Genomic DNA, 27,101 nt, shown 5'->3' with positions numbered 1-27,101 from the left:
AACCTTCAAAGTAGTATAGTAATTTTGTATACCTTTAAATATTATTGATGGTTACTTTGAATAGTAATATTATTTGATCAAAAATTTTCAAGATAACTGGTTGCCAAAGAAGGAATCCTCCTACTTAAATGTCTTTTCTTAATAGATTATTTAAGATATCACATGTCTTTAAAATGGGTTGTGTTTATTAGTCTTTCAAACTATAGCCAAAGAGTTCTTCCATTTTTGGAAGTTCATTCTATTTACAGGTTTAGTATAAGAACAAAAATATAAAATAAGCCGTCTTACCATATCCACCAAGGCTACGTAGAGGAACATGCCTGCAGTGATTGCAAAGATCCAAAGTGTGATGTTATTGGCATACTGACCAACAGCCGTGCCTATGAGCATGCCTATGTAAGCCATCATGGCAGAGAGGAGGTTGTATACAATTGCTTGCTTTACAGTCATGCCTGCTTTAAGAAGAACTGCAAAATCACCTGCAGTTAAGACATAATATAAGTTTTAAAACCACAGGATTTTACTTACAAATTCAGGAAAACACCGACAAAAAAAAACAAAATTAAGAATGACATAAAAAGATACACCTTTATAACTGAAATTTTATAATGAAATTTTATTTTACTTATTAAACCTTAATACATGCAAAACTTTGGGCGAATCTCAAAGGCATCATGCTGAAAAAGAGTCTGGAAGGTTATATATGATTCCATGATGTGATATTCTCGAAAAGATAAAACGATAGTGATGAAGAGCACTTGGGGTCACCAAGGGGCCAGGATAGAAAAGGGATGTGACAGCATGAACGGGTTTGTTGAGACGATGGAACTGTTATCCTTGGTGGTGGTAGTGGGGACACAAATCTATATACACGTTAAAATTCAAAGAACTGTACATCAAAAAGCAAGGTCAATGTTACTTGATAACTGCAATGAAAATTTTACAGAACACCAAAAAGACGTACGAAAAAAGAACTTCACCAGAGCACTTTTTGTGAGCAACAAATAGAAGCTCTCTACTTTGATCTCTGCCCTTTCTAAGGGAAATGGGCTAAGTAAGAACAGAGATAAGTGTATTGTATGCAGTTTACATTTATGTTTTCTTTATTCCAAAAGAAAAGTTATCTTAATTCTGAAAATCCTAAAAATGTAAAAAGAATAAAGAGACTTTTCTCACTCATCTATCTAAAGCTGGTAAATAAAGGATTAAATATTGATCAGAGAGAGATTACTAGAAGGGTAAAATGTTGCTACAGCTAATAGTCTTGAAGCTAAAGGGTCAAAAGCAATAGTTTCATTAATTATAACTTTTTTTTTGTTTTAGCTACTAAATATACAAACATCCAGTCAATTACTGAATGTTCAGTAGATGCAAGTTACTATACAGAATACTGAGGGCTGTTTCTTTCCCATGAGAAGGTATCTTACATGACTAAAAGCACATGATCTAGGTGTGTGTGTGTGTGTGTGTTTAAGTTATGATTACATGATTCTCATTTATAATAGATAAGTAGAAGTTAGCAACAAAGAAATTAGTGCAAGGCATTATTTTCCATGTTCTAATGAAATGCTATAAACTACATCCTGCAACATTACTGGGAAAGATAATACAATCAAGGAGATTATCTACCAATGGCTTCTAAACTGTCATTCTGCAGCTTCCACCTAAGATTACTATACATCCTGTATCTTCTCTCTTTCATCCTAAATACTTAATTCTCCTGCTGAGACTTGGATTCCATGTCAGTTTTTATCTCTTCTCTAGAGTTTTAAGTTCCTCTGGCCTTTCTTCCTCAGCTTCCTCTAAACAATGAGTTCCCTAACTTCTTCCACTACAAAGTTCCTCACCATACTTTCAATAATTCACCCATCTATTGTGTTAAAGGGACAATTTCATTTAGCAGGGTTTAGGTAATATAAAATGAGACTACAGAAGTGACTTTTAGGTTATAAAATACAGTGTTTCCTTTTATAATTTCAAATAGATTTTTTTAAAGGAGAATTATTGAATACTCATTGAACCAAAGTATCATGAGTACAAACATCGATTCTGATGCCTTTCTGATATTACTGGGTGGGAAGATGATTACTTTCATCCCTGAATAACCACCAAACAGCATGAATTAACTAGACAAGATTCCAGATGAGATATTTAGTTAATACTTTTTAAAATTAAGGTATAACTTACATATACAATCCTCCCCTTTGGTGATGTTGAGTTTTGACAAATGTATATATATTTTTAAAAAGTATATATACTATGTAAACATAACTATCAGACTCTGTTTCTTTACCTGCCCAAACCCCAAAATTTCCTTAGGCCCCTCACTTCTAGTGGTCTGCTTTCTGTCCCTACAGTTTTGCCTTCCCTAGAACATTACATAAATTATGCAGTCCTTTGAGTCTGGATTTTTTTCTTTCACTTGGCATGATGTAAGATTCATCCATGTTACAATTTATATCAGAAAATCATGGCTTTTTAAAACTAAGTAATATTGCATAGATGAACAATAGCTTATTTATCCCTTCAGTAGCTTAAGGACATTTAGTTTATTTCCAATTTTTTATAATTATGAATAAAGCCACTATACACATTCATAAATAGATTTTTGTATTAACAAAAATTTTTGTCTCTTGTATGTAGATACCTAGAAGTGGGATTACTGGCAGCAATTTATGCAAGTTCTGGTTGCTCCTGATCCTTTCCAGCCCACAGTGACAAATCCAGTACTGAATTCTCATGTGTTTATCTGTTATTTGCATAACTTCTTTAGTGAAATGCCTGTTCAAGTATTTTACCCATTTTTAAAAAATTATTGAATTGTTGGTTTTCTTATTACTGAGTTGAGAGGTCTTTAAACGTCCCAAAAGATTTTGGTCAGACATATATTTTCCGAATACTTGTTCCGAGTCTTTGGCGTGTCTCTTCATTCTCTCTCTTTTTTTTTTTTTTTACAGTGCCACAGAGTGTGTTTATTGCAGGCTTGAGAGAATTGAAGAAATTCAGACAAATAATATACATGTGATTAAGTCTGGCAAAATACAGAGATCAATGAACAGACATTTTAACTGTGTATGAGTTTTATACAATTATACAAATCTTTCAAGTGATCATAAGTCAGTTCTCATTACAGGTACTTAAAGCAATTTAAAAAAAGTCACACAAATTACACTTTTTAAGTTTGCAGTGTTAAATGCTTGTCGAGTTAAATTTCTACAGCTAGCAAGATAACAGATGAGTTACTAGGACTCAGACCATGTCCCAGGGAATGTTTACTGGGCAATTCCAATTACACCACAGGCCAAACGATTTCCAGCGTTTCCAGTCTCTGTACTTTCTTCATTTCCACCTCTGCCAAAATCATCTGGTTTTTCATGGACCACCATCGTGCGGCCAATGATGGAGTGCTCTCCCGACAGTGAGATCAGAGAGTCTACAATGTCCACGTTGGGTAACTGGATCCATTACGGGATTGACTGAAGGTGATCATGGATTCCACGTCCATCAGTTTGGAGACAATACGCAAGGCTGTACCAGTGCAGGTCCTCACTTTAATCCTCTGTCCAAAAAACACGGTGGGCCAAAAGATGAAGAGAGGCATGTTGGAGACCTGGGCAACGTGACGGCTGACAAAAACGGAGTTGCCAACGTGGACATTGTAGACTCTCTGATCTCACTGTCTTCATTCTCTTTAAGTGTCTTCTGTGTAGAGTTTTTACTTTTTAGGAAGTCCACTTTATTACTTTTTTCCTTAGTAGAGCATGCTTTTGGTGTTGCATATATAAGAACAACTTGCTTAATCCAAAATACACAAGATTTTCTGTGTTTTCTTCTAAAATTCTTTTATATTTTAAAATTTTTTTCACTTAGATCAGTGATTCATTTTTAATTTTTGACTATGGTAGGAGGACTTTTTTTGCAAGTAGATATCCAATTACTGCAGAAACATTTGCTGGACAAACTATTCATTCTACATGGGATTTCCTTTGCGCTTTTGTTGCAAATAAGCTGCTATATGTGTGCAGATTCTATACCTTGTTCCACTGATTTATGTACCTATTTTTTAACCAGTACAAATTGTTTTGATTATTGTGGATTTACAATAAGTCTTAAATTTAACCTTGGTTTACTTTTTAAAATTCTTCTGGCCATTCCTTTCCCTTTCCATAAAAGTTTTTGGAAAAAATTCATTTATCTCCAAAATAGTCTATTGAGATTTCAGTTGGAAATGTACTGAATCTACAGGGAGAATTAGTATCTTAGAAATGCTAAGTCTTTTGGTCCTTAAGCTTACAATAGATCTTCATTTAAGTTTCCTCTGATTTCTTTCGTTGGCAAATTGTAGTTTTCAACATACAGATTTTATTGTATATTTTGTTAGATTTAACCAAAGTATTTTGTATTTTTTGGTGTTACTGTGAAATTACTTTTTTAAAATTTTAATTTCTAATGGCTCAATGCTAGTATATAGCAGTATAAATGACTTTTATATGATATTCTTATATCATGATGAATCATTTAAGAATCTGTCTTTGTCCTACTCTTACCTCAGGTTAATTTCCTCAAAGATATCTGCATATTTTTCTACGCTTCTCTTCTCAGTAAGAACTTATATAAACATTTAAAAAATAAATCAAAGGGATCCTCAGCTGGAATTTACAGTGAATAAGCAAATCTATTCATCTTCTGACAAATCAATCTTCTGTCCTTTCTGCTGACAATGGATATCATTAGCACAAAGAATGAGGTGTGCCTACCAAAGCTGTTCTATTAATGTAATCCAATGTTATAATTATGTTAATAGCTGCTAATAGGAAATCTTTGAGATTTCTTTTTTTAAAAGTATATACTGTAAGATTCTTTTTGTCTTAACTAATGCATGTATATACATGTATAAATCTAAACAGTGAATGTTCAATTTTCCCTGGACAATTTAGCACATTATGAGTATCTTATTTTGAACTTATTTAATTCTTAATACTCGTGAGAGGGAAGGAAAAAATGGACAGCATTATAGACAGCCTCTCTAAGCTGAGTCTTAACACATTATTGACCAGGGATTTTTTAAAAAACTAATGCCTGTGGCATTAATATATCTCCAGTCAATAATATGTTAATAACACAGCCACATTTATTTATCAAAAATTTATTTCCTTAAGTTAAAACATTACTCAATGTCAAGAAAAGAGTTTGGATCATCTACCTTTTTGGATTATCCTCAACCTCACTTCCCCTTTATACATTCGTATATAGGTTTTCTTATAAATTATTTTTCAAATGTTTCAAATATAGCTCCTTATTGAAAGGTAGAAAAAAGTGGAAAGAATGCAGAAGAATAATATTGCAACTTACTTAACTTCAGCTACACAAGTTTGGCAAAAACAGAAGGAAGAGTAATAAACCAGGTAATCTCATATCTGTTACCCTGTGCCACAGCAAACATGAAATGAGAATCTGGGTGTTCTGTTTCCTCTGATGGCTTCCATTTCTGTACACCTCTTACAGGGGACCGCCCTGTATTATTCTAAGGTTTAAAAGTACATGTTTTTTCATATCACATTCCCAAACACACAAAAACCCTACCTGGAACACAATTAGAGAAACAGAAATCTGTTCAGAAGAGGAACATCAAAATTTGGAATTACTAAGTGGACTGAGGATCAGTCTCCAAGGTACTAGAATGTAAGTGACCCTTGAACGATGCAGGGGCCCAGTCGAAAATCTGTGTATAACTTATAGTCAGTCTTCCATATACTTTATTCCACATGTGCAGATTCAACCAACTGCAAATCATGTAATACTATGGTTTATACTATAGACCTTTAAGACACAGTAATGGGCACTTTGGTAAAATAGGGCCTCTACTGATTAGATTATCCACTCATACTCATTTGGAGAAGAACAGAATGTAGAGAGAGGCATAGAAGCTTCTGAGTCAGAATTCCTAGGCAAGAAAAACCAGTCCCTTGGAGGCTGAGACAGATGCTTGGCAGTTGTATAAGTTGTATAACTTGGGATTCCTCAGTGGTTCAGTTGGTAAAGACTCTGCCTGCAATGCAGGAGACCTGGGTTTGTCCCTGGGTAGGAAAGATCCACTGGAGAAGGGAATGGCAATTCATTCCAGTACTCTTGCCTGGAGAATCCTATGGACAGAGGAGCTGGGCAGGCCACAGTTCAGGGGATCCCAAAGAGTTGGACATGAATGAGAAATTAACTTTCACTTCACTTTCATATACTATAGAAAAAAAAATTCTGCACATACGTTGACCAGCACAGTTCAAACCCATGTTTTCAAGGGTCAACTGTACATGTTTTTCCCCTTAGGGTATCACTTTAGTATAAAAATCTCAGAGTAGTTTTAAGAATTCATAAACAAAAATTTAGCTAGGGCAAAACAGGTTTTATATCAAAGTATTCTAGAATGTGACATATTATGCTGTTTTGCCAACATCTTAAACTGCTAAGTGGAAAGAGGACTTGTCCCTATCCACCTGCCTAGCGTCTGTCTCAGCCTCAAAAGGACTGGTTTTTCTCCTTGCCTACGAATTATGACTAAGAAGGTGCTATGCCTCTCTCTACATTCTGTTCTTCTCCAAACAAGTATGGGTAATCTAATCACAGTAGAGGCATATATCTGGCCCTGTTTTACCAAAGTGCTCATTACTGTGTCTTAAAGGTAAAAAGTAGGCTCCACGAACATTATGTGAAACTTCCCTTAGACCACCTCCACACTGTAGATGGATAAAAAGCCAAAGCCCTTCAGGCTACCTCCAGAGGAGGAAGCTGGGTGTTTTTCTTTATGATCTTCCTTTTCCAGGAGCTTAGGCAACTAGCCTGGGGTAGTTTGTCAACTTAGCACAAGGCACTGGGGGAAACATACATTTCCATGCCTCACTCCTCTCCTTCTGGCAGAGCAGATGTACATCTGGATTGGAGCTTCCTCTCACAGCAACAGTGTTAGTCATTCATTCGTGTCCCACTTTTTGTGACCCCATGGACTGTAGCCAACCAGGCTCCTCTGTCCATGGGATTTCCCAGGCAAGAATACCAGAGTGGGTAGCCATTCCCTTCTCCAGGAGATCTTCCCGACTCAGGGATCAAACCTGGGCCCCCTGCATTGCAAGCAGATTCCCTACTGTCTCAGCCACCAGGAAAGCCCCACATAGCAACATCTTAATCTCTGGTTTGTGGGGTAGAACAGGTAGAGGTTTGGAGTCTCAATATTTCACCGAGGCACCTTGGCTCAGGCTTTCACCAGAACTGTGCACTGGGTATCAAGCAAGGGCTTCCCTCGCCAGTAAGCTGTGTATACATTGGTCTTATGTGCAGTTATCACTGTGTGTCACTCCCGTCAGGAAGAAAGTACAGGGGGAAGAAGGGGTAAGTGACAGGAAGGCAACCGTCCCTCATTTCCAAAGTCTCTGCTGTCAGTGCTGTGCTGAAATGGAGCACGGCGAGTGGGTTAAGGAGAATTCAGTATAGCCATATTTAAATCACAAAGTGACCCCACATATTCCTTTTACGGGGTAGTGGGTGGGTAGGAAGGAAGCTGAAGGCTTTCCTGGCATACTATGGATGTGTGTGTGACTATCCAAGTTTATTACTAAGCAAACTTAAAAAAAAAAAAAGGGTTAGAACTATTAGGCAATGTTACTCATATATAAAAACTAACAGTCAGTCTTGATTTGTGTTGCTACTGAAGTGTAAGGAAGTTATTTGGTACATCATTCTCTTACTAGCACAGGAAAGCAGTTAAATATAACTGTGAGATATAATATCTCACAGTGTAAGATATAATATCTGCACACAAAAAAACCTACATGATAAGAAAATAGGATGTCTAAAAGGGATATACTAAGCATGAAGAGAAGGACCTAGAGAAAGTAAGTGATACGTTTAGAGGAAAGATAAACCTGAAGCATGGTGTACTGGAGGGCAGTTCCGAAGCTGGAGGAAGGAAGACTTAACATGCTGCACTAGGGACAGAGCTAGCAGGACCAGCCGACTGGGAGGGAAGAAGCAAAGAAACAGGCCAGGCACCCAGAGTGCAGGTTTGGGGAGCTGTGTTTGGGTGAAGTCGAAAACAAGTAAGAGCAATTCAGTGAGTGAGGCTGCAACGGTAGGTAGAAGCCAGAGGTGAAGGGCACTGAAAGGAACATTAACGACTCCCAGCTTTTACTTTATATGCAAAGGAAGGGGACTGAAAGATTTTGATTAAATAAGCACATCACATCTAGTCACATAGTAACAATGGCGTATGTCAAGACAAGAGGTATGTAAGATACACTGGAACAGAATGAAACCAGAACTGTAAGTACTCCCTATGGAAACTGCCCAAGGAAGAGATAATGAAGGGTCTGGATGAAGGATTATGGGGCATAAACAGGATATATGATTACATGCCCACGGTTGACAAGGTAAATAAAACTGTAAGGAACCAAGTCCTAAAGAATCAGTACCAAGTAAGCAGTAAGAGATTTTTTAACTTTATGTGAGCAGTTGGTAATTAAGAAAATTATATAAGTTAATTCTACTTAAAGTGAGCCAATCAGTGTACTACCAAATCAAGATAAACATTGTCAAAATGATAGACATTTCAGTCAGAAGAAAGGGCACGTAAAGAAATTCCTTGGATACTCAAGAGATGCAGTGTTTTTTTCTTTCAAATTTATGTCACCTTCATATCCCTCAGATATTTTCTATGTGAATGTATGTTCATATTTTTTCTTCCATTTTTCAATTTATAGGAGGAAACCAAAACACAAGAGAAATTAAAAAAACGACTGCTGTATCAATAAATGCCTATTAATACAATAAAGAAACATCACTGTATACCTTATAAATTGACAAAAATTAGAGAGTTAATGCTAAGTGTTACCAGGGATGTGGAAACAAAGGAATTCTGTTATTACTGCTAGAGAGGACACTAGTTTGATCATTCTCGATAGTGATATGATACTCTCAGGCATGCATATCTTAGGATCCATCAGTTCTGTTCCCAGGTATATACCCCATAAGATGTTCTCACAAGTGTCTCTCAGCATCAAGTCTACAGATGTTTAATGCACCATTATCTGTGGTGGCAGGAATTTAAAGGATACATGGTAAGTCCAATTACCGGGTGCTAAGTATGTAAAAATGTGGTAAATATGCACCTTCAAGTACTAGGCAGAAACAACATATTAAATTAATTCATGGAGTTAAAAATATACTGATTAGTAAATAAGTTAAGAAACAGAGTGGGCTATAACTTAATATTGTTTACATAAAATAAAAATACATAAGAAACAATACACACTTCTGGAAACACATTAACAAAAATTTTAGTAAATAAGAGAATGATGATACTGAATACTTGCCATCAGCCATTTTTTATCTTTTAACATCTCTAAAATTTAGATGCATTTATATAACTCTTACATTTGATGAAATCTGATAAATTTTAAGATCATGTTACCTAATTCATGTGGCAGTTCATGACAGAAGACAGCTATAGATGTACTGATTCCTCCCGTCAATCCAGCACTGAAAGCTGCTCCTGAGGTTGGGGGTTGGGGGGTGGGGTGGGTGGAAAAAATCCAAGTGACATTTACTGATCTTCTCTTTTTCTATTTTCATTCATAATGGCAGATGCATTCTCTTTTACCTAATTTCATAATGTATGAGCGACTCACTAATCTCAGACACTATAGTTTTTGAACACACAGAGAATGAAGTGCAACAGGCATGTGACAACCAGAGAAAGCTACTGAATGAAATGAATATTCCCTATGAATTAATTTCTCTATTTGTGTAATCTTCTGATTCACTGACAGCTTCAGAGTAGTAACAGCTTTACTGCTTTAATCTCTGACCTCAATTTTAAGTCATGTAAGTCTGTAACTGCACTTGTTCTTGCAAACTAATATTTATAGATATTTAAATATTTAAAAGTATCCATATCCAAACTTTTCTAGGTATAGAGCATGAATGGTATAAATTATTATTTATCAGATGGTCCTGAATACTGAAATCAGAGGTATAAATGCGTTTGATACTACTTGTAAAATTCTTTACTCTTTAACAATGACAGCCACTGTAGCTTCAAAAATATGGTCTTTCCTGAAAGAAACCAAAGCCTACTTCTGAATGAGTATTTAATAGTCTGGATCTCAAAAGAAAATTATGCATTGATCACATTTAATGTTCTCCTAAACTGGTAACATCAGTTTATATTAACAAGATTCTGATAGATGTTTGAATTTGATAGAATGGATTTTTACCATTGTAAAATTTTTCTTCACTTTTTTAAGTATAAAAAAATTTTTAAATCCAAGATTCAAATTCATTTGTTCTCATTTGGAAATGTATAAATGTATTTGAAAATATGTTAAGGTAGCTTTTTCAATATGTTAACTATCCCTTCAATAAGAAATCAAGTTACTAAAGAAGTATACTGCAGACATTTGTTTACATGTTCAAAGAAAAACCCACTGAAATTATACCTTTATGCCCCCAAGTAAACTTACCAAAGACCCTACCATCTCCTTTAGAAAAGCCAAATGACAGACTAATATATAATAGTATACTTGTTAAGCTCCAAGATTAGTACTAAAACAGTGGAAAACATAAAATGGTCTTAAGGAAAAACAAATTATAACCCAAGTTTTAAGCCTACTTACCAATTGCTAACCCATCACTGAAATTGTGGATGCCATCTCCCATGATTACCATCCAAGCGATATTAGCTATTCCTGTTTCTTTCAGATCTGATCCAGAATGACAGGGACCATGTGAATGATGAGAATGTTTGTGGTGCCACTGATGATTATGCTTCCTCAGCACAGTTTTACTCTCGTCATGGTGGTTATGGGCCGCAGCATGGAGGTCATGCTCATGGATGGCATGCGTTCCATCACTGTGAGAATGGTCCATGATTTTCTCCTCTTCTATACGAAGGTAATTTTTAGGAGGGGATTCTTGCTGCCCTTCTAAATCCGTCAGTTCAGTTTCATTAAGTCGATCTTCAGAAACAACCGAGTCATCAGTTCCTATATTTATAATGGCAAAGGATATGCTTTATCAACAAGTACATGAATGCATATTTACTTAATTTAAACCCAGACAAAATAGCAGTGTAATGAACATTTCCTAGGTGAATGTCTTTTATAATTCCTAAATAGATATTAAAAAAACAAATAAAACAAGTAAATATACATATGCATACACATAAACTGGGATTTTGAGAGTCTAAAAGATGGACCAGATGAAGTAAATGAAGGGAACTGAAATCAACAGCAGGCAAAGAGAGGCGAGAAACTGGCACTCATGAAGACATTGTGAAGCTCAAAGAGCACATCACCAACAGTTGGAAATAAGAGTGGGAAGTTACTGTAGAATTCCCATGGTAACAAATAAACCATAATTCTTCAGAGAACAAAGGAACCTTAAAGTTTACCCACTCTAACTTTCTCTTATCATTTAAGAAAACAAAGAAAATTTAAATCACTTGCATCCTCGAGGTGCTTTACATATCTGAATATTTCTAGATTGTTAGGAAAATGAAGTTTAAAAACCCTTAAGTGATAACATGTCACATTTTTTTTTTTTAAATGAAAGTTGGCTTCTCACCTAGTTTACAAAAGTTATTATATGACAAAGATTTGCTTCACAAATATTTTGGGGCAGAGTCTACAGTTAATATCTAGGCTGCCTCTTCTACAGAAAATCATTAGTAATATTCAGGGGAAAACATAAGTTCACAAAAGGGAAAAATTAGAGTTAAATATTAGGTTTTCCTGAAAATTTTAAGCTATCTCATTACATCATTCACAAAACACAATAGATGAATGGATGAGCAGAGATTTTTATGTAGATCACTCTCCTTTAAGTACGAAGGCCTTCTTTCCTTTTCTCACAAGAAAACAATCATATATGGAGGGCATTACCAAGAAATAAAACACTAATTTAAAGATGCTTTGTTTCATTTTTTTTTCCTGTAAAGTAAAAAGTGCAATATTTTCCTTGCCTGGTAATATAATGAATTGGCCCTATATCCCAGTGTAATAAATAAGGCTGAAAATAATCAGACATGAACAAAATCAGTTGAGACACATAAAGAAATAAAAGAAACTAATATTAGAGAAGCCACAAAGACAAGAAATTTCAAACAACACAGGTACATTTTAGACACAAAATTTCAATTTTTATATTTTAAAGGTTTCTCTTTAGTCAGAACTGTTGTCTACCGGCAAGAGGCTTGAGCTGAAGCCAGTCAGCATCTGGTGTATTATTTAATTTATGATCTGAAAGCTTCCTTCCAATAGCCGATTCTTCTGTATTCTGCTTCATAAACCATTTCTGTTTTCCCTGAAAAAAAAAAAAGAAAAATCTGGTATTAGCATTAAATCTACAGTCACAATTAGCAACAGTATTCACTGTTAACATCTATGGGAATAAATGGTGGCAATTTTATAAAATATTAAGAAAAGGAGAAAAAACTTTTAGAAGTTAATCAAAAGGTCTAACCAGATGAAAACTCCAACTAAATTTGCATATTTTTTTCAAATATTCAACTAAATGGTCCAATTCATGTATTTCCAAGGTAAGAATAGGGTAAAGAGTACTGTATTATTATATGCAACCCAAACAAAATGTGTGCAATATATGTAATATTGCTCTCATTTAATACTGTGTAGGAATGGGAAATTTTAAAAAACAAAAGCTTATGCCTTTGAATTTCTTTCTGTATTTATCACAATGTAATACCCCTATATGTGAAAACAATAGAGACAAACTTGAATTAAAATCCTAAATCTACAGTTTACCTTTATGACACTTGGACAAGTTTATTAACCCTAAAAATATTCACCTTTAAAATGAAAATGAGATTCTCCCAAAGATTATATGAGGTGATATATGAAAATGACCAATTAATTACTGACTTAACAGCTTTACAATAAAGACAACTTTCCTTTCTCATTTAATCTGTTCTCTACTAATAAAGTCTGTTATATTTCATTGTTTAGTTTTGAATTCTCCTACATTATCTCTTAATAGTCTGGCTTCTCATCAGTCTATCACTAACAACTCTTCTGACTTAAATTTATACTTCTAATCAATGTTCACTTTTAAAAAAGCAAATAAGTATCTTATAACAGAATGAAAGTAAATCCTTGCTGGTTCTGCTTATAGGCTGTGGACTACGTTTTAGATGTTTAAGTCTTCTAACTGCTGCAATAAGTAATTTGTTATGGAGAGCTGAACGTGCAGTAGAGTCTCCAAAGATGGTCACTATCAATTTCTTTTCTCCCTGTATAATTATTCTTTTCCATCCATAAGGCATCTTATGGTGGAATCTATTCAGGAAACTAAGATCATGGCATCCGGTCCCATCACTTCATGGCAAATAGATGGGGAACAGTGGCTGACTTTATTTTTTTGGGCTCCAAAATCACTGCAGATGGTGACTGCAGCCATGAAATTAAAAGACTCTTACTCCTTGGAAGGAAAGTTATGACCAACCTAGATAGCATATTAAAAAGCAGAGACATTACTCTGTCAACAAAGGTCCGTCTAGTCAAGGATATAGTTTTTCCAGTGGTCATGTATGGATGTGAGAGTTAGACTATAAAGAAAGCTGAGCACGGAAGAACTGATGCTTTTGAACTGTGGTGTTGGAGAAGACTCTTGAGAGTCCCTTGGACTGCAAGGAAATCCAACCAGTCCATCCTGAAGGAGATCAGTCCTGGGTGTTCATTGGAAGGACTGATGCTGAAGCTGAAGCTCCAATACTTTGGCCACCTGATGCAGAGAGCTGACTCTTTGGAGAAGACCCTGATGCTGGGAAGGATCGAGGGTGGGAGGAGAAGGGGATGGCAGAGGATGAGATGGTTGAATGGCATCACTGACTCAATGGACATGAGTTTGGGTAAGCTCTGGGAGTTGGTGATGGACAGGGAGGCCTGGCGTCCTGTGGTTCATGGGGTCGCAAAGAGTCAGACACGACTGAGGGACTGAACTGAACTGAACTCCTTGTCCCCTAAATTTTCACAGGTCTTTTGACTTGCTTTGACCAAATAGAATCCAACAGAAGTAATTCTGTGCTGGTTCTGGCCTAGTCTGAGATAAGCCTGGCACCTTTTGCATTTTCCTCAGGGAATTTGCCCACTATGCTATGAAGGAGCTCAGTCTAGACTCTGAAGAGAGGCCATGTGGAGGAGTACCAAGATGCAGAAACAGACTGAGGCATTCTGAGACCTTTCCAGCCCTGAACTGCCCTAGTCAACCCAGACCAGCAGAATGTGAGTTGAGTCACTCAAGCTGACACCATGTGGAGCAAAATAACTGTCCCACTGAATCCTGCCTATTTTGGGGGCTTGGGGTTGTTTTGCTTCAGAGCAATAGATAATAGAAACTGAGGAAACAGAAAATGTTCAAAAGGAAGTAATACGGAGACACCCTAAAGAGAAGAAAAGAAACAGCAGTTTTAACATGAGATGAAGGAAAAAAAAGGAAGGAGGAGACAACAGTACAAAAGCCAATGAGACAGATACAGAAAATAAAACACCAGCTGGGAATTTGTTTAACTGCTCCGTTCCTGACTGTCGATTTTCCTAAAATCTTGCCAAATGACTACCCTCAAAGCCCCAACTTGCTGAAACCAGTCAGCATCTGGTATGTTACTTAACTTGTGTTCTGAAAGCTTCCTTCCAATAGTTGATTTGTCTACACAGAACAACAAACGTCTGTTCTACTCAAGTATCACTAATTACCTTTCTTCAAAAAAACACTATATACTTTTTCATCTTAGGTTACTTATTGTCCTATTTATCATAAAGGAGGTGAACTGATTTATCTACCTAGATATACTTTGGTATACTTGAAGAAAGCCTTACTATTACATTTAGAATGCCACATAGAGAATGGTATATTTTTCAGATTTTAACTTCCCACAATTTCAAATTTACAAAAAATTGCCATGATTTGACAATTCTATTCTCATGCATCAGTTTGCTTTATAAAAATTTGTTTAATTTTGTCAGTAAGTCTAGGTTCAAAACGAGTTCAAGATTAAATTATAAAAAATTTATTTACTCTGAACTCTTGAAGGATTACATTTTATATTTATCTGTAAACTATACAGCCTCTAATATTTAGTACTCATCAAATATATATTTGCTGCTTCAGCATTGTTGTTGCTCAGTCGCTCAGTTGTGTCCATCTCTTTGCGACCCCATGGACTGCAGCACACAGACTTCTCTGTCCATCATCTCCCAGAGCTTGCTCAAACTCATGTCCATTGAATCTGTGATGCCATCCAACCACCTCATCCTCTGTCATTGTCTTGTCTGCCTGCCTTCAATCTTTCCCAGCATCAGGGTCTTTTCTAATGACTTGGCTCTTCAGATCAGGTGGCCAATGTACTCAAGTGTCAGCTTCAGCATCAGTCCTTCCAATGAATATTCCTGGCTGATTTCCTTGAGGATTGACTGGTTCAATCTCCTTGAAGTCCAAGGGACTCTCAAGAGTCTTCTCCAACACCACAGGTCAAAACCATCAATTCTTTGGTGCTCAGCTTCCTTTATAATCCAATTCTCACATCCATACATGACTACTGAAAAAAACAAACATAGCTTTGACTAGATGTACCTCTGTTGGCAAAGTAATGTCCCTACTTTGTAATATGCTGTCTAGGTTGGTCATAGATTTTCTTCCAAGGAAAAAGCATCTTTTAATTTCATGGCTGCAATCACCATTTGCAGTGATTTTGGAGCCTAAGAAAATAAAGTCTGTCACTGTTTCCATTGTTTCTCCATCTATTTGCCATAAAGTGATGGGACTGGATGCCATGATCTTGATTTTTTGAATGTTGAGTTTTAAGCCACCTTTTTCACTCTCCTCTTTCACTTTCATCAAGAAGCTCTTTAGTTCCTCTGTTTTCTGCCATCAGAGTGGTATCATCTGCATATATGAGGTTATTTGTTATTTCTCCCAGCAATCTTGACTCCAGCTTTTGCTTCATCCAGCCCAGCATTTCACATGATGTACTCTGCATATAAGTTAAATAAGCAGGGTGACAATACAGCCTTGACGCACTCCTTTTCCTATTTGGAACCAGTGTGTTGTTCCATGTCCAGTTCTAACTGTTGCTTCTTGACCTGCATATAGGTTTCTCAGGAGGCAGGTAAGGTGGTCTGGAATTCCCATCTCTTGAAGAATTTTCCACAGTTTGCTGTGATCCACAGAGTCAAAGGTTTTAGTGTAGTCAATGAAACAGATGTTTTTCTGGAATTCTCTTGCTTTTTCTATGATCCAATGGACGTTGGCAATTTGATCTCTGGTTTCTCTGCCTTTTCTAAATCCAGCTTGAACATCTGGAAGTTCACGGTTCATGTACTAGCTTGGAGAATTTTGGCCATTACTTTGCTAGTATGTGAGATGAGTGCAGTTGTGCAGTAGTTTGAACATTCTTTGGCATTGCTTTTCTTTGGAATTGGAATGAAAATCGACCTTTTCCAGTCCTGTGGCCACTGCTGAGTTTTCCAAAGTTGCTGGCATATTGAGTGCAGCACTTTTACAGCATCATCTTTCAGGATTTGAAATAGCTCAGCTGGAATTCCATCACCCATACTAGCTTTGTTCCTAGTGATACTTCCTAAGGTCCACTTGATTTCACATTCCAGGATGTCTGGCTCTAGGTGAGTGATTGCACCATCATCGTTATCTGAGTCATTAAGATCTCTTTTGTATATATAGGTCTTCTGTGTATTCTTGCTACCTCTTCTTAATATCTTCTGCTTCTGTTAGGTCCATACCATCTCTGTCCTTTATTGTGCCCATCTTTGCATGAAATGTTCCCTTGATGTCTCTAATTTTTTTGAAGAGATCTCTAGTCTTTCCCATTCTATTGTTTTCCTGTTTCTTTGCATCAGTGTTAGAACACACAATTGAAAAAAATTAGAGCCTCACAGTAATTCCAAAACTTTTTTATAACCCTGCAATTTGTATTGTGTTCTAAATTTGTTATTTACAGAGATGGACTTTAAATTGTTTATCTAATCAACTTCTTCTTGATTCTCTCATTTAAATAATTCTCTTAATCACATTCTCTTCCCCATGCCATGACTCAAGACCTCTTCACCTCTCCTCTAAATATCCTGCAGTAATCGCTGATTCACTTCCTTCCAGTCAATCTTACTTTGGCATCCCTCCCACCATTGTCAATTCTTCACCTATCCACATGACCTTTCACAAGCCAAATGCTGTTAGATCTCTTTCACTTTTCTCTAAGTTGATCCTTCCCAGGTCCTTTGACCACTCCTGAGATAACAGTTCACTGAAGGCACCATCTTGATCAAATCTCCTCTGGAAGCAATTACATACAATGCCCTGACTAAAAGATGGCCATGAAAATGAAATACACTACTTGGAATATGACATGAAAATACAGATGAGAAGTAGGGTTTATTTCCTCATGCATTTAGATAACAAGAAATCATGATGGTTGAATCAAAGTTTCAGAGCTAGTTTGTAGCTAGACAAGAAATAGAGTATCAGTTCATAGTTCTATTCTAAGCCATATGTCCCAAGAGGATATATACAAAACACATATATACACAAACAAAAATATATCTATAAAAAAACAGCATTAAAGTTCTAAGAGTGGACTATATATATTATGATGACAGTGACTACCCATTGTTCTTGAAGATTTTTTTTTTCAGTATTTGTAGCTAATTAAGAAAATGTAAAAATTTTCTAACTTGTTGCTTTGTGAAGCTTTCTAAAAATGTCCTCTAGGATTTACTTAAACAGAATATACTGAAAACAATCAGCATCAATATCACAATCATGTTAATGAGATGTATTCAAGAAGAGCCTGAGAGACAGATGTGAACAGGAAGTGTGTAAATCATAGTGAATGACAGTATCTTATTTTCTTATGGGAAAAATTCTTTTATATATTTGTCTTATTCTACTAAAAGTGACCTGAAAGACAGTTCATGAAACAGGGCATTTAATCAATAGTCCAAGTACCATCTCCAAAGTGTTTTGTTACTTTAAATGAACCACCAAATCTTTCATTTCATTAATATTTTCTTCCCCCAAAGCCCTCTGAATCTAAATTCTTCTTACCTCTAGTACTTACTTACACCATTGGCAAGGCATTTCTGGTATAGAAATTTGTTGTGTGAGAACACTGTCATTAAAAGATATGTCAATGATAGCCTCTAATACTTGAAAATATTACCTATGAAGACCAATTAGACTTGCTTCTATTTATACGTTTTTGCATTTTTAGTAAGCATAAATTGGCCAATATTTTTCCAGACTATTTAAGTTAACTAGATAAAAAGCAACACAAAATTAACTGAAAATGGACTCCTATATCTTGATTAGAAATGCTTAAACAAATGTAATAACAAAAAAAAAACTGGCAAAGATCAGTTTTTCCTCTGAAGACAATCTATTCAATGATATTTAATACATACCAACACCATGATTAAGAAAAAACACAAGGCCTTCCCGAAAATAAAGGTTTTGAGTTCTACCTTTCAGAAAACAAATAACTAAAAAATACTTACCCTTTGCTGTTTGTAGTGCTTAAACATTCTAATGCAATGTTCGATGATAAATAATAAGTAAATGCCTCCTAGAGCAACAAGTCCTTTCAATACAGCATCATATTCTTCCAGAAACTTCTTAGATTCATGTCCATGAGAATGTCCATGCCCATGTGGATGTTGATGACTGTGATCATGTCCGCCCTGAGACTATTAATGAGAATAAGAAAAGCTTCTAAACCAGTAATTAAAATGCTACTTTGAGAATATAATCTCCAGAAAAAAAAAATCCACTGTTACATCACTTGAATATAAGTAGTCTTCCATTCAATTTTGTTATACTCAGTGGCCTGGAAAGTACTACACTTCATGGTAAATATAAACCAAAGACCAAAAAATTTCAAACAGCTATTGGGGTTAAGATATTAATACATCCTATAGTGACAGAATCAATCCAGGAGTAATAGAGGCAATGATGGGTCCTTTGTAAATTGAAGTAAATATGACCCAGATATAAGACTTATTATCTGTAAAACTAAAATAGACTAATTTACCAGCAGGTAACCATTTCTAACTCCCTATAATCTAACTTCCTCTTAAGCTAATTTTTATAGTATTTTTCTTTTATAAATTATTTCAAAGAAGTGATGAGATGTTATGTCTGCATATACTGTTGAACATGACAATAAGTATATAAACGTGTTTAATTTTCTACATTTTTTAAATCTTTAGCAAAAACAAATGTTTGTACAGAAACAAAGCTCTTTTAAAACTGCAAAACATGTAAGTTCTATCATATTAATCTTAGAGAATGTAAAAGAGAACTGGTCCTCAGTATTTTCCCTCCTTGTAACATTTATTTACAATCTTTCCTTATTTGCAAGTGGTCAACAGAAGAGGTTTCTAAACCTCTTAAAAAAGATAAGACTGTTATAAAAGGTAATAGCTTCATTTAATTAACACTTCTTAAGAAAATAAATAAGTTAAATAGCACTTAAACACTGTTTGCACTTCAACTGCTGGCCCAGTTCTGAAGCAGACTGTTGCTACGCTTGGTGGCCAGGGACAAAGGGCAGGCAAGGGGTTAAAATAAATGGGAAAATAGGTCACACAGAATAAATCAGCAGCAAAAAATGCATATGCACAGTCTTAATATTAACTTTTTAAAAGGCAATGCCATACAGTGTTCCAGACACTATATCGGGTCTTCTCAACCAGGAGTGCAGAAGGGAAGAAGAGGTGTACCGAACACACAAATAAATGCTGTCTCCCAAATACTCCAGAAGGGAAGAGATGAGAACTTCAAATCTATAATTTTACATTCAGAAAAGAAAAAAGCTCTGTTGTTTCCATAATTTGAAGGAAAGAGAGTAATACTGGTTCAGACACTCTTAACTGGTAATAAGCCTTTTAAAAGGTTGAGAAGCAAGGAAACAGGAGTGTGGTGCATGTGCCTGCACAAGTGCTCCGTCATGTCAGCCCACCAGGCTCCTCTGTCCATGGGATTTTTCGGGCAAGAACACTGGAGTGAGTTACCGTTTCCTCCTCCAGGGGATCTTCCCTACCCAGGGATCGAAAAACAGCGTCTCTTGCGTCTTCTGCATTGGCAGGTGGATTCTTTTACCACTGCACCAGCTGAGAAACCCAGGAGTGTGGACTTATCATATCATTAGAAGTGTTCCCAAATGTAAGAACACAAGTGGTACAGCAGGTGAAAAGATAAATGGCCCCATGTGTAAAGAGGTTAAACACCTAAAATCATTAACTGAAGATGTCTGCCTATTCTTGCTCAAATAAAGATGCCTGTGGAGCATTGGCTATGTGCACAATCATCATAAAATAGCATATACATTTCTTCTAATGGTTTTCTTGAGAAACCACAAAGATAAAACACTCACTGATTACTAAGTATTCACTTTCAGAACTGTTAATAGAGCATTTTTAAAATTTCAGCTTCACTGAGGTATAAGTGACATATGTAATTGTAAGAGAGTTAAAATGTGCATTGTGATGATCCGATACGTATATGTTGTGACAAGTGAAGATATAACTGACACTATCAGTTTTTGCTATTTTAAAATCTAATAAATTCAATTTTAAAAACACTACTTAATTTAAAACTGTACAAATGAAAAAATACTTCATCCTATAAGCAATATAACAACAGAAATATTAGATTAGTATGCTACAGCTTGCTAATAAAGGACCCTCTTAGCTGAAATACTTTTACCTCTTAAAAAGATTTAAAAGGTTTCTTACATGGGGCAGTAGATGAAGAAGGGCGTCTCCACTCATTGTTCCTACAGCTAGTGCAACGAGGAATGTAAGAAGGAATTTGAAGCATCCTTGGTTAATGATAGGAACCAAGATCACGCCTAGCAAGGAAAGCAGGCTAATGACAGTGATAGAAATGATACCACAAATCCACGCTGTAGGAAGAAAGTAATGATCAATATTAGTATGCCATTATAAACAAAAAAGCTCCAACAAATAAACATATGATAAATGAGTCATGGAAGACTGATTATCATACCCAGACTGTTCTTTAAGAAACTTTGTATTTTGGCACTAGTGTGTTTAAAAACAAAACAATTATATTCAAGGTGGTTACCGTGAACACTTAAAAAAAGAACTAAACTCAGACCAAGTTAGAAATAGTATTTTCAGTGGTCTACCTTATTAGAAACAGGGGCTTAAAATGACTTAAGGCTGTGGTTCACTTACACTATTTAGATTTAAATAAAATTTTGCTAATGTTAAAAGGTACAGTCACAGCAATAAAACTGTTTACTTAGAGACTCTAATTATAAAACTCTCCTGTGAGCATTAAAGAATCTAAGTATCCAACACACTATAATCTATGGAAATCTTTCCAATACAAAGTCTAAGAAACTTTTAAATATTAGCTCCAAATAGAAATATACTTAGATAAGACCAAAAAAGCCTATTCCTAGTTGTTTTATTGTATTTCATTTCTTATTTTTACAAAAGATAATTCAGTCCAGCTTTCCTTGGTATCATCTTTCTTCCATACCCAGTTACAAATTCCCTTTCCCCCAATTTAGTTTTCTGTACAATTTACTACTTTTAAAATTTCACTATATAGTTTTAACTGTATCAGAGCACAGGAGAAATGTTTTCATGACTTGTAAGAAACAGGTGGAATTTTGTGCACATTTCTTTTTCTAGGCTATTCATAAGCAGGTATCACAGATTAATGCCAGTGGTTCAGGGAGTGAGGCATTTTCATTTAAAATGAGAGATTACTTTTTTCTAATGGCCTAAAACAAAATAGAAATGTTTTAAACTTTGTTTAATACTTACATAAAATTTCACTGAAGAGTGATACTTTAGAAAAGGTTTAATCTAAAATGATATTTTCCTAATCAAATCTAACAGGACTATAAATCTGCTGAAAGATTTTTATGTCAAGATTTATGATAAATGAATAAAGGAAAAATGCATTTCTTTATCAAGATAACTTAAAATTTTCAAAGAGAGAAATAAAGATAGATAAGAAAAAACTTTAATTGACCTGCTAAATGCTAAACTATCAATAAAACTGTTTATTCATTGGACATTTTAGTCACACTATCCAATAACCTTAACACTACAGCTAATTCTCGTTAGCTAAATTAGTTCTGAATAAAACAATAGGTCATCTGTTACTAATGGAAGCACTGTGATTTATCCTATATGTAACAGATAATTACCCCGATATAACACTGGGAAGCTGAAGGGTCAAAAAAGATTGAAACACAGCCAGAGACTGAATATACTGGCTTCCATCCTTTTTAAGGATTTTGGGGGCAATAAAGGAACAGAAATTCAATTCTCAAAGAATCAAGGTCAAGGAAAGATTCATCTTGGTAGTGGATCCAAAAAACAAGGAAATTTCTCCCAACTATGGTTGGGACTACCAGGCACAGGGAACTGGGGTTAGAAACAAACAAAAAATACCGTGTCATATAAAGAAAAATATAAGGTCAAACAAGGTTTAAAGACTGACTTCATAATGATGACCAAGTTAAGTTACTTTATTTGTGTGTGCCCCATGTAGGTTGGAACAATAAAATCAGTGGGTGGGAGAGCCTGGTTGGAGAAAAGAGACCATTAAGTATACATGAAGTCAAGGAAGCAATCAAGTTACTGGTCAACTAAATGAAAAGAGCTTTGTCAAAACTACTGTAGCTCTCTAGCTCCAATCAAACTACTGGGGGGAAGATAATTAAAAAGGGAGAGAACAAAAGATATGATAACTAAAAGGGAAACACCAAGGCTAATAATGAAAACACTAAATCTGCAGATAAAATATTTTACATATTAATATACAACTCTCCCTTCCCAAATATATTTTTCCTTAGTTTGTCAATAATCCAATCTAGAGGCAATATATCTCAAAAAGAGCCAATCTAAAAGATACTTTAATCAGTAAATTAAAGAAAAAGAGCGCAGAATAAAGAGTCTATGAAGCCATAAACATTTTAAAATGTTCTGTGATGATTTACAATCTCAAGTGACTTTTGGTCAATTAGTCAAAACTCAAGTAACCAAATAAAATCGAATTTGGTGAAAATCAATTGCCAGTATGCTAACAGATGAGCTAAATACATTGTACTGTAAGTTGCTCAGCTGCATCTGACTCTGAGACCCCCATGAACTGTAGCCTGCGAGGCTCCTCTGTCAATGGAACTCTCCAGACAAGAATACTGAAGTGGGTTGCCCATTTCTTTCTCCAGGGGACATCCCAACACAGGGATCAAACCCAGGTCTCTTACATTGCAGGCAGATTCTTTACCGTCTGAACCACCAGGGAAGACCAAATACATTTATAACTGAAGACCAATCACTAGCAGATTGATACACAAATAAATTAGACAAATGTTTACACATGTAATTATGTGTTAAAAAGGGTATACAAGTTCATATGTGCCCAAATGGGTATATGTCACATATTACACACTCCCAGGTATAATTTCTCACTTATCAGTGTTGTTAATTATATATCTTTCTCATCCACCTCAGAAAGCAAATCTAAACTGAAAGAAATGTCTGAAAGAGAGTAGCTTATTTAACGATTAGAAAACCACTGGTATTTGTGCTGACATCTGAAACTCAGAGAAACTCAAGAAAACATAATCCTGCAAAAGCCTCACATGAATCAATCCCAGGTCACAGCACTGCCCAACTTCCAAGAAGAAACTCAGATACATGCATGCCTGTATTCATTAGAGCATGATTCACAATAGGCAAGCATACATTGATGAATGAATGGATTAACAAAATGTAGTGTATATATGCCATGGAATATTACTCAACAATAAAAAGGGATGAGGTTCTGATACATGCTATAACATGGATGAACCTTAAAAACATTATGCTGAGGGTTTCTCTGGTGGCTCAATGGTTGAGTCCGCCTGCCAATGCAGGAGATGCGGGGTTGATCCTGGGTCCAGAAGGATCCCACGTGCCACAGAACAACTAGGCCTGTGTACCACAACTATTAAGCCTGTGCTCCAGAGACCAGAAGCCAAAACTACTGAAGCCCGAGGGCCCTAGAGTCCGTGCTCCACAACAAGAAAAGCCTGTGCACCGCAACTAGAGAGTAGCTCCCCCTCGCCACGGCTAAGAAAAGCTCGAACAGCAATGGAGATCCAGCAAAGCCAAAATAAATACATTTATAAATACACTTATAAAAACTAAAATAAAACTAAACAATTTCCTACATTAGGAAAAAAAACATTATGTTGAGTATTTCACAATAAAGCAGACAAAAAGACAAACACTGTATGATTCCTCTTAAATGAACTATCTAGAACAGTCAAATTCAGAGACAAAAGAAGATTAGACATTACTGGGGGCTGAGGTTAAGGGGGAAATGAATTATTGCTTAATAATTACATAGCTTCTATCTGAAAGTGAAAGTTGCTCAGTTATGTCCAACTCTTTCCAACCCCATGAACTATACAGTTCATGGAATTCTTCAGGCCAGAATACTGGAGTGGGTGGCCATTCTCTTCTCCAGGGGATCTTCTCAACCCAGGGACTGAACCCAGGTCTCCCACATTGCGGGCATATTCTTTACCAGCTGAGCCACCAGGGAAGCCCAGCTTCTATCTGGGTTGGTGGTTAAAACAAAAAGTTGTAAAAAATAGTGTGATGGTTGTACAACACTGTGAATGTAATAAATGCACAATGGTTAAGACAGCAAATTTGATGTTATATATATTTTAGCATAATAAAAAAGTTAAATAGTTAGCTAAAAAGGCAAAGTCAAAACTAAACCCAAAGTCCCTTCTTAATCCATTGTTATTTCCAGTAAATCATAGTATTTTCAGAGAATATTTGGCCAAGTGACTTATTTATCACCTTTGTCTCTCCCGAAGTAGCTTCATATAAAAGGGAAGACAGCTTCATATAAAAGGATTTAAAAGAAAAATAAGTATAATTAAACATGATAATAAGAAGATATACTAACTTTATTAATCCAAATGGCAATCACTCTTTCAAAATTTGAGCTAATTAGGACAGAGGAAGAGGGACAAAAGGTTACTACCAAACTTGTAGCTACACAAGATTTTCAGAATATATGCCATTGAAAATACATGTAAGTGTAAAGCTAATTAATTTCACATATCTATAACCCATCTAACACAAAGTATTACTTATTTTTGCCAGTGTCAAGAAATAAAAGAGCCAAATTTCCTATTTCAGATAAATCAGAATTTTTTTAGTTATTTTCTACTGCAACTGTTTCATTAGCAAAATAGCCCTATTATCCCATAAGTTTATGTTATCATACGTGTTTTCTTATGCTGATTTCTTATTAATTTTAAATAATAATTTTAGCTTCCTAGCACTAAAACTTTAAGTAGTCATTCTCCTAACAAGTTATAAACATTCTTCAAGGAAAATTACTGTTTCTTTGACTTATGAATAATAAAGTTGTTTTGAATTTACTGTCCTTGAAATACTTTCCCACGCTATTTAAGTACATACTTATTTTCAGAATTAGTAACATACACATTTAAAGCTCAAATATCATAATTTCCTAGATGTTAAAAAAAGCCAATAAAATTGTTTTTATTTCCAAAGAAATTATTTGTTTTTTTTAAATCACAATTTGTTTGGTATAAAGTCAAAAGAAACCCAAAATAACAATAAATGACAAATAATGAATCTTGTAAAATTCATACCAACATCACTATGCAAACTATTAAGTACAACTAGCAAATGTTTTCTTTATTTGTACCCAGGATACCGTATGCAATAAAAAACACTAAATGTCTGAAACAAGCTTCACTTATTCTGCAAATTAGGTTGCTTAAAACGTTAAAGGTCTTCAAGCTTAGTTATTCACCAACTCCCTTTCTCATTATCTAGAGAGAAAATGCATTCTTTTAAAAAGAAGCGCTCATCTGTGGAAACTTTCTAATTAACTTGGTTCAAAGCATGTGCAAGATGGCAGTTTTCTACACTGTTTCAGCATTTTAATTGGTGGAAAATGCTTAGCAGCCTATTCACAACCCCCCCTTGGTAATTAAGCTAGGGTCAACTCTATGACTAAATGAGCCAATCTTGAGAAACAAATGATTTCTAACATCCACAGTATATAGCATATTTGGTTTACAGCAGTCTTTGAACAGTTAATGAGGTAGTAGCTGTGTCACTACGGGAGATTTATACAGAACAAGTTAACCTTCTTAAATGGTGCAGCAGTCATTAAAAATAATTACTAGCAGGGCATTCTAACAATTATTAACATCTATAAGGACATAATTAATTCAAGTTTCATTTCTGACAATGCTAATAACCACCTGCAAACAACTCATCAATATTCACTATTAGTCATGTAAGTGTTTTCAAAGCAAGTACACTTTTCTCTAAGGTTTTTTAGACTGAATGAAGTGCAATTTTCAATACTACTATAGTCAAGCATCTGTCAACAGTTTTGTTAAAATATATAGACTGTATCAATATTATGACATAGACAACACTAAGTCATAACCCACAGCTAATGTGAAAATAAATAACTAGAGTTTTTTAAGAAACTGTAGAAAAAGAAAAGGCTATTAGTTTTAACTCTAGATGCCTCAATCTTTTCAGCCTCCATTTTTCTCCTGTAAAGAACAAATGAATTTTACTTTTAATTAAGATAAATAATCTTAGACCTAGCACACACTTTTACTCCTGCCAGTGAGAATTTATAAGTGCCTGAGAGAGACACTGGCTCTCAAGGTGTTTAGTTATCTAAAGATCAATGAGCATGAAGCCAGCAAGGGGACATATTTTGTCTATCCAAAGATCATTATTCAAGTCTAGTGTGTGGACTCACTTTCTCTGCCCTTTCAGATCTTATCAGACTGAACCCAGCTTGTCTACTAGAAGACTATTCTTAGATTTTTTTCTAATGACTAATCTATACTTAGAGTAATACTTACTTACATCAGTATTTACCTGTACCACTTTCCTGTCGACATCTGCTTTATCTGTCAAAACACTAAACTCTCCTTATCTCACGTACATTCACGTACATTCTGGCCAAGCACACTTAAG

The 27,101-nt window shown here is 35.3% G+C and overlaps 1 protein-coding gene across 2 annotated transcripts in view; it reads right to left on the bottom strand.

Moving 5' to 3' along the window:
* Nucleotides 1-27,101, bottom strand: part of SLC39A10 (solute carrier family 39 member 10) — a 139,624-nt gene that overhangs the window by 7,705 nt on the left and 104,818 nt on the right. For both annotated transcript variants that reach the window (XM_070458475.1, XM_070458474.1), the window contains 6 exons: nt 20,805-20,974; nt 18,567-18,755; nt 12,228-12,348; nt 10,662-11,030; nt 9,458-9,538; nt 289-479 (listed from right to left, as the gene is read on the bottom strand). In XM_070458475.1, the coding sequence (XP_070314576.1) occupies nt 289-479; nt 9,458-9,538; nt 10,662-11,030; nt 12,228-12,348; nt 18,567-18,755; nt 20,805-20,974 (1,121 nt within the window). The remainder of the gene's footprint in view (nt 1-288; nt 480-9,457; nt 9,539-10,661; nt 11,031-12,227; nt 12,349-18,566; nt 18,756-20,804; nt 20,975-27,101) is intronic.

This window comes from Odocoileus virginianus, chromosome 30 (genome assembly GCF_023699985.2).
Source record: "Odocoileus virginianus isolate 20LAN1187 ecotype Illinois chromosome 30, Ovbor_1.2, whole genome shotgun sequence".
Lineage (NCBI taxonomy): Eukaryota > Metazoa > Chordata > Mammalia > Artiodactyla > Cervidae > Odocoileus > Odocoileus virginianus.
This window is presented reverse-complemented; position numbering and strand designations above follow the sequence as displayed.